The sequence below is a fragment of the Hemiscyllium ocellatum genome, chromosome 25, assembly GCF_020745735.1.
Source record: "Hemiscyllium ocellatum isolate sHemOce1 chromosome 25, sHemOce1.pat.X.cur, whole genome shotgun sequence".
Classification (NCBI taxonomy): Eukaryota; Metazoa; Chordata; class Chondrichthyes; order Orectolobiformes; family Hemiscylliidae; genus Hemiscyllium; species Hemiscyllium ocellatum.
The window spans coordinates 11279605-11294371 of NC_083425.1; the positions used below are offsets into that span (position 1 = coordinate 11279605).

A 14767-nucleotide genomic window follows, 5' to 3' on the forward strand; every position below is an offset into this window, starting at 1 on the left:
CCCCGTCCCTGGTTGACCGCCCTCCTCTCTCGGAGTCCCTCTAACCCCGCAGTATCCTGTCACACTCACACTGTTCTTACTCTCTCTCTCTTCCTCGGTCCCGTGTAGTTTCTTGAATAAATATCCCTTATCTCAAATGCCCATCCCTTATCTGAAGCGACCACCTCCCCCCCACCCGGACGGGCTGTTATTTTATCCTGGGAGCGGGGTTTCCCGGACATTTTGGGGATGAGAGGATTGAAACAGCAAGTGACTCTCGCTCGGATTGTTCTCTGAACGATGTGTAACAAGCGGTGATTGGGAACTAACAGGGACTGGGGCTGACAGCACTGACCAGGGGGATGTGCTCTCTCTCTCTCTCTGTTAAAGAGACCTTTGTTCTGTCTGACATTATTTAGAAAAAGCTGAAAATGTGTTGCTGGAAAAGCGCAGCAGGTCAGGCAGCATCCAGGGAGCAGGAGATTCGACGTTTCGGGCATAATCTTCGAGGAGAAAGTGAGGTCTGCAGATGTTGGAGATCAGAGCTGATTCCTGATGAAGGGCTTATGCCTGAAACATCGATTCTCCTGCTCTTTGGATGCTGCCTGACCTGCTGCGCTTTTCCAGCAACACATTTTCAGCTCTGATACTCCAGCATCTGCAGACCTCACTTTCTCCTCAATTATTTAGAAAAAGCCTATTTCAGAGAAACGGTTTGGAGATGCCGGGGTTGGACTGGGGTGGACAAAGTTTTAAAAGAAAATCACACAACACCAGGTTATAGTCCAACAGGTTTAATTGGAAGCACTAGCTTTCGGAGCGCCGCTCCTTCAAACGCAGCATCGCTGTGTCTCAAGTAAAATAAAATGCTGAGCTCTGGGTCCCCTCAGAGATTATTGGGGACGAGGTAAGGGGTTTTTTTTGGGGGGGGGGTTCCGATTTAATTTACAATCGCTCCGCGGTTTCAAATGGGCCTGAGGGCACCAGTTTGGGGAAGGTCCAAATTGTATGGAGTTCAAGCTGGATTTCAAAGCCGAGCAGAGAGCCCCAGCGGGGGGGGGCTGGAACAGTCTTAGGTCCGGCTGAGGGATATAGGACAGGCCGCGGTGTGAAATATCTCCCCCCCCCCCCCCCACACACACACACACACAGCTGCGGCCCACTTCCAGTTCAGCCCCGGCTGGAGGTCTATGGGAGGGATGTGATTGTACTGGAGTGAGTTGAGGAAATTCACCAGGAAACTGCCTGGGCTGGAGAGAGAGAGGGAGAGACTGGGTAAGAATCCCAAAGAACTGCGGATGCTGTAAAATGAAAACTGCTGGAAAAGCTCCTCAGAATGAGGAAGGGTCACTCCACTCGTGAATTCTCTCCACAGATGCTGAGCAGAAATCCTAGATAACATTCCCGAGTGACCTCCCCTCAGAGTCATCAGCTGTACAGCGCAGAACAGACCATTCGGTCCGACTCGTCTATGCCATCCTCTTATGGTAAAAAATGAGGTCTGCAGATGCTAGAGATCACCAGTTGAAAATGTGTTGCTGGTTAAAGCACAGCAGGTCAGGCAGCATCCAAGGAACAGGAAATAAGCCCAGGGCTTATGCCCGAAACGTCGAATTTCCTATTCCTTGGATGCTGCCTGACCTGCTGTGCTTTAACCAGCAACACATTTTCAACTATGCCATCCTCTTAACCTCACCATTTGCCAGCACTTGGCCCATATTAATCCCTTCCTATCCATAGACCCATCCAGATGCCTCTTAAATGCTGTAATTGTACCAGCCTCCACCACATCCTCTGGCAGCTCATTCCATACACACACCACCCTTTTATATCTTTTCCCCTCAGCCTGAGTTTTGTCCCTGGATAGACGGGACTGTTTTCCTCAGAGCTGAGAAGGATGGGGGGACACGGTGGCTCAGTGGTTAGCTCTGCTGCCTCCCAGCACCAGGGACCCCAGTTCGATTCCAACCTCGGGCGACTGTCTGTGTTGAGTTTGCACGTTCTCCCCGTGTCTGTGTGGGTTTCCTCCGGGTGCTCCGGTTTCCTCCCACAGGCCAAAGATGTACAGGTCAGGGTGAATTGACCATACTAAATTGCCCGTAGTGTTAGTCAGGGGTGAATGTAGGGGAATGGGTCTGGGTGGGTTGCTCTTCGGAGGGTCGACTTGTTGGGCCGAAGGGCCTGTTTCCACACTGTAGGCAATCTAATCTAAAGGAAAAACCCTGATTGAGATAGGCAGGGCGAAACTCTCTCTGTTTGGCGGAGAGGTCAGTAATGAAGGGACACCGGGTGAAGGAGGGTTTGAAGAGAACTTAAAAGACGCCGTGTCAGTGGGAATCCGGAACTCAAAAGGCGGGGACTTGAAGACATTTAAAAACTACTTCTGGAGAGCACATCAAACACCAGCGCAGACACGGCAATGGGTGGAAAATGGGATTAAAATAGATGCTTGATAACTGATGCGGACACGGTGGCCTTTCTCCCCGCGCTGCTGTAACTGGAACAACACGGAATATCCAAAAATTAAATCTCCCGGGAGAGCGCCGTATTCCCCCCACCCCACCCCCTCTCTCTCTCCCCCCTCTCTCTCTCTCCCCCCTCTCTCTCTCCCCCCTCTCTCTCTCACCCCCTCTCTCTCCCCCCCCCCCCACTCCCCCCTCTCTCTGGAAAGACTGGAATCAATCCGCTCTGATCTTTGAGAACACAACACGGCGGCGACATCAAAGGGACGGCAAACACTCCCCACCACCCCCTCCCCAACAAACAGGAGGGGTGGGGGGAGGCGCAACTGGACAGCAACTGCGAGGGGGAGGGGGTGGGGGGAGGAAATTCCCTCCCATTGCCCGACAACACTTCCCCCCCCCCACCGCACCCCCTCATGGGGGGAGATCAAAGGCCATTTGGGGAACACCTCAGAGAAGGGCTGTGGGGTGTGTGTGTGGGGGGTGGGGGGCATGTGTGGGGAGGGGCTTGTGTGGGGGGGGCGCTGGCGAGGTGCTGGATGAAAGGGCCCCCACTCTCAAAGACCGCCCAGTTTTCTCTTGGCCAGTGCGTTCATTGGCACGGAGTCAGGGGGAAGATGAAATAAGCGGAGATGGCAATTCAACTCCCCACCCCCTCCCCTCCACCCCCACCCCCTCCCCCCTCCCCCGCCCCGAGCCATGTTCCCGACCGGAGCGGACTGTGTGAAGTGAGCTCCCTCAGTATTTAACCGGCGTGGCTTCAGCACTCAGGGGCGGCTCGGGATTCCTCATCCAACTCCAGAGAGGTGCTGGAAGAATTACTTTTAATCACCTTCACCAAGTCGTCTTTTAAAAGAGAAAAGATTTAAACTATTGGGAGGGGAGAACTACCTTCGGCTGGAAAATTGACACGTTTGAATTGCACGATTTTCTGCTTGAGTTCTTTTTAAATTAATTTTAGTTTTTTTGTTAATTTAGTTGGGGTTCACTCTCCCTGCATCAGGGAGCAGTATTTTTTATTATTATTTGGGTTGGGGTGCTGGAATCCTATCCTGAGACAGCGGGAGGAACCTGAGCAGATTTTGCTTTAAGTGTTTTGTTTTGAGAGAAGGGGGAATAGAGAGAGAGAGAGTTCAGCAGAGAATGGTGTCCGCTCCGAGTCTGTGGCGCCCGCTGCTCTTCGGTTTCACCCTGTGTCAGCTGGGCGGCCCCGCCGACACCAGGAAAAGCTGGAAGGGTGCCCGACAGAACCCCCACTACCGCCGGCCCCAGGGGCTCTCCGGCCGGGACAGGAGTCAGCAGCAACAGGCGGCGGCGCCGGTGGCTGAGACCGAAGAGAGCTTCACTCTGGACTTCACTGCGGTTGAAGGAAACATTGACAACTTCATGACGCAGATCAAGAGCTTGGCTCAGTCCCTCTACCCCTGCTCCGTCCAGAAACTCAACGATGACATGCGGCTCCACTTTCTGACCAACTCCTCGGTGACCTGCAACGACGGCACTCCGGCTGGGTAAGGAATATCACTGGATCGGTCCCTTCCCCCCCCCCCAAAAAAAACCCCACTGACATCTCACATTGTCCGGCAGAGAGGATTTCATTTTTAAAAAAAACCCAGCCCTTTCAATCACGACACTCGGCTTCCTTTGAAAACAGACAGGGCTAGAGAAAAAATAACTACCACCCTCCCCCCCCCCCTCAAAAAAAATAAAATGCCTAACTATCCGCACCCCTCCTCAATCAATGATCAAAAGTTCTCAGAGATCGGGCAGGCTGCTGAAGGGAATCCTGGTGCCAATGTCATTTTTTTTCTGATGTATTTTTTAAAGTCCACTTTATGGATGGAGCTTCCCTCCACCCCCCCCCCCCAACCCCTCTCTCTCCCCCAGACCCTAACCACCTGAAATCTGAGCTGGAGATTGCTGAAGAACGCGTGGATTCACTCTGCAATGTCCCAGTGACGCTCACTCGCACCGGGACCCGGCATTCCCCGATATACAACACCTTAAAGGTGACCCCTCCGCACATCCCAGCCTCCTTCCGTCTGATACTCACATCCCGATCAATTTCACCCCCTCCCTGTGTAAAACTCACATCCTGATCAATTTCACCCCTCCCTGTGTAAAACTCACATCCTGATCAATTTCATCCCCTCCCTGTGTAAAACTCACATCCTGATCAATTTCACCCCCTCCCTGAGTAAAACTCACATCCCGATCAATTTCACCCCCTCCCTGTGTAAAACTCACATCCCGATCAATTTCACCCCTCCCTGAGTAAAACTCACATCCTGATCAATTTCACTCCTCCCTGTGTAAAACTCACATCCTGATCAATTTCATCCCCTCCCTGTGTAAAACTCACATCCCGATCAATTTCACCCCCTCCCTGAGTAAAACTCACATCCTGATCAATTTCACCCCTCCCTGAGTAAAACTCACATCCTGATCAATTTCATCCCCTCCCTGTGTAAAACTCACATCCCGATCAATTTCACCCCCTCCCTGAGTAAAACTCACATCCTGATCAATTTCACCCCCTCCCTGTGTAAAACTCACATCCTGATCAATTTCACCCCTCCCTGAGTAAAACTCACATCCTGATCAATTTCACCCCTCCCTGTGTAAAACTCACATCCTGATCAATTTCACCCCCTCCCTGAGTAAAACTCACATCCTGATCAATTTCACCCCCTCCCTGTGTAAAACTCACATCCTGATCAATTTCACCCCTCCCTGAGTAAAACTCACATCCTGATCAATTTCACCCCCTCCCTGTGTAAAACTCACATCCCGATCAATTTCACCCCTCCCTGAGTAAAACTCACATCCTGATCAATTTCACCCCTCCCTGTGTAAAACTCACATCCCGATCAATTTCACCCCTCCCTGAGTAAAACTCACATCCTGATCAATTTCACCCCCTCCCTGTGTAAAACTCACATCCTGATCAATTTCACCCCTCCCTGTGTAAAACTCACATCCTGATCAATTTCACCCCTCCCTGTGTAAAACTCACATCCTGATCAATTTCACACACAATCCCACAAACTCTTAGTTCAAATCAGAATTCGGAAAAACAACAAAGAGAAGATAAGATCTCTCCAGCCCCCCCCCCCCCCCCCCTCAAAGACCCACATGACGGTGAGGAATTAACAGAAGCTGCGCATTAAATGATATTTTATTCTTTGTCACCAAAGCTGAGGGGGGCGGTAGGTGCAGTTCCTTGATCTTTTCATGACTTTAGTCATTTTAAATGTGAGAATAATATTTAAAGGGACAAAATTCAGAGCAATGTCGGGGTTTTTTTTGGAATTGATTGTGTTGGTTTTCGATATATATTTTAAATAAAAGGCGAATTTAAGAGTTCAACAGGTAACAAACATTGAGGTGCAGAGGCTCCGCATCGAACAATCCAGTGTTTGGGTCATTAGGGAGATACCTAACTTCTCAAATCGCGGAGTGAGAGACTCTCAGCTTCCAGCGGCAGGGCGCTACCGGTTTTTATAAACCCACCCCCGCCCGTTCTATCGGAGTGTTAACAGCGACCGAGGTTTAACATCCCAAAATTCCGGTGACCTTCGTTACTCTGTCACAGCGGGGACACATTCCCTTCGCCAGTTTCGACAAGAGTTAGCGCTTCGGGGGGTGGGGGAGTTGGAGGGGCTGCTCTCTGACACACAGCAATGGGCAGGCCAGTGACTCCCTACCCCGGGGCTCCATCTCTGTCAGCTAACACCCCCCTCCCCTGCCCACTCCCCTCCCTCCGCAGTGGGCGAGGAGTTTCGCGAAAAAAAACCCACCCACCAGATTCCCAACCCGAAATCTGGATTTTCTGCCCGTCAGTTCTGATGGAGAGTCATCTAGACTTACTGTCTCCCCATGAAGGGACTGTCTCCCCATGGCTGCTGCCTGACTCGCTGGGATCTTCAGCCCTTATCCTTGTCCAGACAACGACAGTTTTATTTGCAACACTCTAACGTAGTATTTCTGAGGCTTCCCAATAGTTTTTTTTAACAAAGTGACCTCTCTCTCCCTGTATGTTGCTTTCACTGATTTATCATTACTTTCACAGGTATTACATGAAAGAGTCGAAAGGCAGTAGGCGCTGGTTAATCTTTTTAGAAGGTGAGTTTGGGGCTTTGAATGCAGCTGGATAGATTTCTTAAAGAAAGGTTTTCATTTATATAGCATTTTCCCCATCCTCAGGCAGTCCCAAAGCACTGCTAGGCAGAGGGATATTGTGAAGTCAGTCACTGACATGATACTTTCTTTTAGGAATTACATCTGACTTGACGTTTAGTCAAAATTATTTTTTTTCCGAATTTCACTTTATCTATTAGCGTTGGGAATGACTGAGATCCCACGCGCGAGAACAGTAACCTGCTGGGAAACCACAGGAGATCTCAGGAACACTAACATGGAACATCCCTGGTGTTTCTGAAAGGATGTTATTCTCTCACTTCCAAATTCCTGTTCCCTTGTGCTTCAGCTCTCCAGCACCTGTAGGCATTTCCCTTGCAGCTGTCCCTTACTCCAGGAGATGTTCCTAAGGATTGAATCCAGCCACTTAGCTCCCTACCCTCTGCTGTGTCCCGTCACCGACTCTAGTGATTAGATTAGATCCCCTACAGTGTGGAAACAGGCCCTTCGGCCCAACAAGTCCACACCGACCCTCCGAGTAACCCACCTAGACCCATTTCCCTCTGACAAATGCACCTAACACTATGGACAACTTAGCACGACCAATTTACCTGACCTGCACACGTTTGGACTGTGGGAGGAAACCGGGGCACCCGGAGGAAACCCACGCACATGCGGAGAGAATGTGCAAACTCCACAGAGACAGTTACCCAAGGCTGGAATCGAAGCTGGGTCCCTGGGACTGTGAGGCAGCAGTGCCAACCACTGAGCCACTCTGCCACCCATCCAGACTCTAAAACTATCATGGCAATGGGGAATTTTATATCTGAGAGAAATGAAAATTAATTTGCACACTAGGAATATTGCTAGAATGATTTGATGTAATCGGAAACACAAATTATAAAATCCATCCAGTACTCTTTTTAGTATCAGTATTTTATTTAAACGTTGTCTGTCAAGGACCCTAGTTCAGATTTCTTCCCTGAAAAGGTATAGCAATTTAACCATCGTGTGAAAAATACGGTGAACTAAAGATTTTCTTCCTCTTCCAGTCAGCCAAATACAGCCCTCACAATTACTTCATAATAAAATAGAACAATAAGGAATGGTTGAGGTTATGATCCAGTTCATTGGTGAGGTCTGTAAGTGCGCTGCTCCCAGGGATACTGTCACAAAGTGATACAGCACGAAACAGACCCTTCGGTCCAACTAGTCCATGCAGACCACGTTCCCAAACTAAACTCGTCCCACCTGCCTGCATTTGGTACATATCCGTCCAAACATTCCTATTCATGAACTTATCCAAATGTCTTTTAAACAATGTACTTACATCCATCACTTCCACTTGCAGTTCATTCCACGCATGAACCACTCTGTATATAAGAGTTGCCTCCCATGTCCTTTTTTAAATCTTTCTCCTCTCACCTTAAAATTATGCCTCCTAGTTTTGAACCCTCCTAACGTAGGGGAAAAATCTTTGGTATTCACCTTATCCATACCCCTCATGATTTTATACACCTCTACAAGGTCATCCCTCAACCTCCCACGCTCCAGTGAAGAAAAGTCCCAGCCTATCTTTATAATCAAAACCCTCCATTCCTGGCAAAACCTGGGCAGACCTTTTCTGAACCCAATCCAGCTTAATAACGTTAGAACTACACACAGTACTCCTGAAGAGGCCTCACCAATGTCCTGTACAACATGACATTCCAACTCCCATACTCAAAGGCCTGAGCAATGAAGGAAAGCGTGCTAAATGCTTTCTCAATCATTCTATTCACCTGTGGCACACATTTTGAAGAATTATGTTCCTAAATCCTTATGTCGCTCTGATCTGAAACACTAATTCCAAGATCATGATTCAAATCTAAATCCCAACAAGTCCTGTGTATTCTTTAGTCCTGGCCTCCATTGGCTCCTATCTCAGTAACATCTGAATCCTCACGTTCAACTTCCATTATGGCTCACTCCTTCAAGCAACAGGAGACAGTAACATTACATGCAGTCCTCTCATTATAAAGAAAAACAAGCCGGCACCTAGGTCAAGGTCAAGTCACCATAGTCCCACTCTCTCATGAGAGAGATGGCTGGTTTTGAGGTTACCCCAAAGGTCACCATGCCTCAGGTGATGGGTGAGCTTGATAAGGCAGGACATTAATGCTAACTTCAGCTAAGATGGGAATTGAATCCAAACGCTTGATGTTAACCCACATTATAAACCAGCCTCTCAACCAACTAAGCTAACCAACCCCCAAGGTTGCACGTATACTCTAACAACTTCAGGACATTCTAACCAATCAGGTTATTCTGCTGTCTAACCACTGATGTAATATTGGAATTACATTAACCAAGCTGCAAACAGCAGTCTCCCACAGACAGCAAAGAGATAATGGTCATCTATTTGACTGGTGATATTAATTGGAAGTATGTACTGGTCACGGTAAGAACTCCATTACATTAGCCAAAAGCAGTACCTCCAACAGTACAGCACCCACTCAGTGCTGCACTGGAATGTTGGCCTTTACTTTTGCACTCAAATCTCTGGAGTAATCCTCCAGAGCCAACGGTGAGGGTGCTGCCTACTGAATAGGTAAAAACAATGACTGCAGATGCTGGAAACCAGATTCTGGGTCAGTGGTGCTGGAAGAGCACAGCAGTTCAGGCAGCATCCCAGGAGCAGCAAAATCGATGTTTCGGACAAAAGCCCTTCATCAGGAATAAAGGCAGTGAGCTGGAAGCATGGAGAGATAAGCTAGAGGAGGGTGGGGGTGCACCCTACCAACTTTCACATTAACCAAATCATCCGCCAACATTTCCGCCACCTCCAAAAAGACCCCACCACCAGGGATATATTTCCCTCCCCACCCCTTTCCGCCTTCTGCAAAGACCGTTCCTCCGTGACTACCTGGTCAGGTCCACGTCCCCAACAACCCACCCTCCCATCCTGGCACCTTCCCCTGCCACTGCAGGAACTGCAAAACCCGCACCCACACCTCCCCCCTCACCTTTATCCAAGGCCCTAAAGAAGCCTTCCACATCCATCAACGTTTTACCTGCACATCCACCAATATCATTTATTGTATCCGTTGCTCCCGATGTACGGTCCCCTCTACATTGGGGAGACTGGGCACCTCCTAGCAGAGCGCTTTAGGGAACATCTCCAGGACACCCGCACCAATCAACCACACCACCCTGTGGCCCAACATTTCAACTCCCCCTCCCACTCTGCCGAGGACATGGAGGTCCTGGGCCTCCTTCACTGCCGCTCCCTCACCACCAGACGCCTGGAGGAAGAATGCCTCATCTCCACCTCGGAACACTTCAACCCCAGGGCATCAATGTGGACTTCAACAGTTTCCTCATTTCCCCTTCCCCCACCTCACCCTAGTTCCAAACTTCCAGCTCAGCACTGTCCCCATGACTTGTCTTACCTGCCTATCTTCTTTTCCCCCTATCCACTCCACCCTCCCCTCCCTGACCTATCACCTTCATCCCCTCCCCCACTCACCTATTGTACTCTATGCTACTTTCTCCCCACCCCCACCCTCCTCTAGCTTATCTCTCCACGCTTCAGGCTCACTGCCTTTATTCCTGATGAAGGGCTTTTGCACAAAACGTCGATTTTGCTGCTCCTCGGATGCTGCCTGAACTGCTGTGCTCTTCCAGCACCACTAATCCAAATGCTGCCCACTGATCTCAATTCTATCCTCTTGTGCAACCCAGATTTTAATTGTTCCTCTCCTGGTGGTTGTGTCTTCATTTGTCTGGGCCCCTGACTCTGGAATTCCTTCCCTAAACCTTTCTGCCTTTCCACCTCTCCCAATTCCTTTCAGAACGTTAAAATCCAAATCTCTTATCATCCACCTGACATCTCCTATGTGACTCAGGGTGAACATTTGTTCAGTAATATTCCTGTGAAATGTTTTTGGCTGCTTTATTTTGTGTAGTTGCTATATAAATATAAGTTTTTGCTGTAAGTTAAAATCAAATCTCCTCATTCCAGTTTTCTTCCATTCTCCTTCTGGTCAATTATGAATTATTCAAGGGAATAATTTGGAAAAATGCATTTGTCTGTTTTTAGCTGGATACTGAATGATAACGATTTGATGGAGAGAGCGCAAATCCTTTTGAATGTATGGTACAATTTAAGTTGAACTCTTCAAATTCCTTCCGAGCTTTCTATTTTGTGAATTTTTAATTCAATGTGAAGCCAGCCCATCTGCCCCTGAATAACCCAGGAATACTTAGGTCTACTACTGATTCCATTGAAACATTAAGCATTCATCTCAGCATAAACTACATCTCACACAGTCCCTCCGTGAGTCTATCACTATTAGTGACATTGGTGGAAATAGTTTGATGAGGTAAAGTTAAGAGCAACAAAAATGCTTTGGTATGACGTCAAAGCAATCTGGGCTATGCAAAAGTTTCCTGCTATGTTTTTGCAATAATATGGGAAATGGAAACATGGATGTGGGTATTTAGATGTGAAATGGAATGTAATAAATTTGGTAATTTTCTAGCATCAGAAAATTACCATGAAAGTTGTTAGATTGCTGTAAACATTCAACTACTTTAAGTTTCTTCAAAAAGGTGACCTGCAGCCCCATCTGGCCTGGCCTCTATGTGACTCCAGTTTGATTCTTTGTGTCCTTTGCATGACCAGTGATTGGTGATAAATACAACTTATTTTGTGTTAGCCATAACCCCCACGCCTCAAAATATCTAATCTAGAAGCAGTTTCTGTAATTGAGAGGAGCAATTTACATAGATAGCAGGCCTGATTTTAACCCTAAGTGAATGGGGTTTAATTGAATTAAAATTGCATGGATCTTGTCCAATGTCAGAAAGCACTGCATATCAGGGGCATTAATAAAATATTAGTATTTTCGGATTTGGTACTGAGGATATTTTAACTCATCTGTTGTCGTTGTTAATTTAGAGTTTTAAAGTTTATTTATTTTGGCATGTTTTTGTAAAATTTGCCAGTGAACTTATATATATTTTATATATATATATATATATATTTATTATATATATATATACTAACCTCAATACTTGTTGCATTAATCTTGTGCCACTTTGAGGAGAGAATTTGGAACCATTGGTTTGACACTGGTAGTGAGTTTTAGATTTCAGAGCTATACATTTATAATATTTCACTTTATGAATAAAATCTACAGCTCTATGAAGATTGACGTCTGGTCTCCTCCTTCGCCAACTGGCTGTCAGAGTTTCTGACCCATATGAATTGAGATATGCAGGGACGTCCTCTCCCTCGGTGGCTTGTTTGGGGATTTGCTCCCAAGGTGTTGTTCTGCTTTATTGTTCGCGTGTGCTTACAAATGGTTCATGTTTTCAAAATTTTCTCCCAGATTTTCCGCAGTATTTTTCTTTTAGTCCCATTTTCTATTTCACCTCCAACTTGTCCCTACAGATACCCTGATGCTTTGATGTCTTTTAGTTGTCTCATTGAGATGATCATCACACTTCACTCAACAGTATTCTAAACAAAAACTTGTTGGGCCATTCCTCCTCTTCCTGACCTTCCCCATCCACTTTTTGTTCATGAATAAATGTCTGACTTGTCTTCCAGTCCTAGTCCCAATCAAATGTTCATATTAAGCTATTAATCTGCTAAAAATCACACAACACCAGGTTATAGTCCAACAGGTTTAATTGGAAGCACACTAGCTTGTCATCTGATGAGGGAGCGTCGCTCCGAAAGCTAGTGTGCTTCCAATTAAACCTGTTGGACTATAACCTGGTGTTGTGTGATTTCTAACTGTGTACACCCCAGTCCAACACCAGCATCTCCAAATCATGACTATTAATCTGCCTTTTTTTTTGATACTGCAGGATTTGTTAGTTTTTATTCATGGACATCTATAGTATTTATAGACTATTCATATATCTGGAGTGCAGAATTGGTATGTTTCTAATCCGTAGATGTCTCATGCTGACTGTCCTATTCAATCTTGAATGTGCTGTTTGCCTCTGTTCTCCCAGGGGGCTGGTACTGTTTCAGCAAAGAGAACTGTGACACGCGATATGACACCATGCGCCGGTTAATGAGCTCCACCAACTGGCCTCGAAGTAAAACAGGTTGGTATTGGAAATTATGGTTTGGCTGCGCTATTGTTCACGCAACAGAGAGAAAACATTTCAGTCGAATAAAGCAGTAGAATAATCATTTCCAAAGTCGTTAGATCTGGGCATTCAGTGGGTTATGTCACCAAAGTCCTGCGGAAGTATACCATAGTCATTTGCTATTTGCTAAGATATTGGCAGTTCATAGACTACATCACTGTACTCCTGTAATCTTTTTGAAAAATGCCCAAAATCATGTCATGTATTTAGATGCTCCACTGAAGCACCTTTGGAATTTTCACAATGTTAACATTTAATGCTGTAGATGTTAAGGACACTATATAAATTCAATCTGTTGTTATTGGATGCTGCCTGAACTGCTGTGCTCTTCCAGCACCACTGATCCAGAATCTGGTTTCCAGCATCTGCAGTCATTGTTTTTACCTCGTTGATTTTAACCCGACTGCGAATCCTCTTGCAAGGATGCCTGCCTTGAAGAAGTTTTCCTCCTCTCTCTACAAGAATCTCAGGGAGTCCCTCTCCCACTGCAGCTCCCAGGTCATTTCCTCTATGCTATTTTCTCCCCACCCCCACCCTCCTCTAGCTTATCTCTCCACGATTCAGGCTCTCTGCCTTTATTCCTGATGAAGGGCTTTTGCCCGAAACGTCGATTTCGCTGCTCCTTGGATGCTGCCTGAACTGCTGTGCTCTTCCAGCACCACTAATCCAGAATACATTTCAGGTAGACTGCTTTGGGACTTGGATGGGATAAAGGACTAATCATTTATTTCTTTTCCTCCACTCTGCCTCCCCATATTATACCTGTCTGGCTAATGTGCCAATGAGATGGGATTAAAAAAAAAGTCATTTTTCTTTTTCCAAGGACTCCTCTTGAAATTTTCTTGGAGGGTCACTTGGTGATTTTCAGGGTGACTTTTTTTCGGTTTTCACAGGCTCCTTCTCCACTGATGACAGACAAAATAACATTACTTTTCATAGTTAGCATACAGGGTAATTGGACTTGCACAGGAGCAGGATTAGATGAACTCATCAATAATCATCACCTCTCCATTAAACTTTAAGCAATAACGCTCAATAAAGTTCAAAATAATAAAGCACGATAAAGCACAAAAAAGCATTAAGTCCCTAGACACCACAGTATTTAAACTGGCATAAGACAACAGGCATGGGTTAGCAACAAATTAAAGCACAACACAGTGATGCTAGATACTCAAAATAAGTACAAAGTGCTGGAGAAATTCAGCAGGTCTGGCAGAATCCATGGAGAAAGAAATAGAGTTAATGTTTGGAATCTGATATGATTCCTCTGGGCAATATGAAGATGATCTTTCTGATTGCTTGTTCCTGTGATTGAAGTTTCCCATGTGGTTTGGAACTTCACAGGGTGGAGTTGCCTGCCACTTCCATGCATTTTGAACATGAACAATAAGGGTTTAGCAATGTCCTCGAATCAGTCAGCCTGATTTCTAATGGCTAGAGACCACCACAGAAAGCTATCCATAATTTAACGCAGATTGACTTAATTGGCAATTTCACTGAGAGATACTATAAAAATTGAAAAAAATTCCCATGAACATTTGCAGATTTACTATTCATTTGTAATTGAAATTCCTATAATTTAGCTGAAAATGATTATTCTAATGCTTGCTCCACATTCCATAATCATTTTACACACTAGGAATCCCAACCCTAATTCTCCAACTATTGAAGTAACTATCCTAGTATGTACTCTCAATATGCAACACAATGGACCGTGGATCCTTTATATCTCTGACAAAATGTTCCCTTAAAATATTCCATGAAATTTAAAAGAAATGTGTGCATTCAAATTCACATTAAGCTCATAGACCTGATGTTTCTGGGGCTTTTCTCTCATCAGGAACTGGAATCCTGTCGCCCCAGCCAGAAGAAAATCCTTACTGGTGGAACGCTAATATGGTGTAAGTTTTGGTCAACTCAAACAATTAGGAACCAAATTTGGAAAAGTTATGATGTCTGAATATGAAACATAATAATAGAAAATTTTAACCTAATTCACTTGACGGCTGATAAAAATGCGAGACCTGGTTTAAGAT

At 46.1% G+C, this 14767-nt stretch overlaps 1 protein-coding gene across 1 annotated transcript in view; it reads left to right on the forward strand.

The window, feature by feature from the left end:
• The first annotated feature begins 3106 nt into the window (after positions 1–3106).
• notum1a (notum, palmitoleoyl-protein carboxylesterase a) overlaps positions 3107–14767 on the forward strand; it is a 70649-nt gene continuing 58988 nt past the window's right edge. Inside the window, exons 1-4 of the mRNA XM_060844464.1 lie at positions 3107–3952; positions 6514–6566; positions 12591–12686; positions 14572–14632. Coding sequence (XP_060700447.1) covers positions 3585–3952; positions 6514–6566; positions 12591–12686; positions 14572–14632 — 578 coding nt within the window. The 5' untranslated portion in view covers positions 3107–3584. The remainder of the gene's footprint in view (positions 3953–6513; positions 6567–12590; positions 12687–14571; positions 14633–14767) is intronic.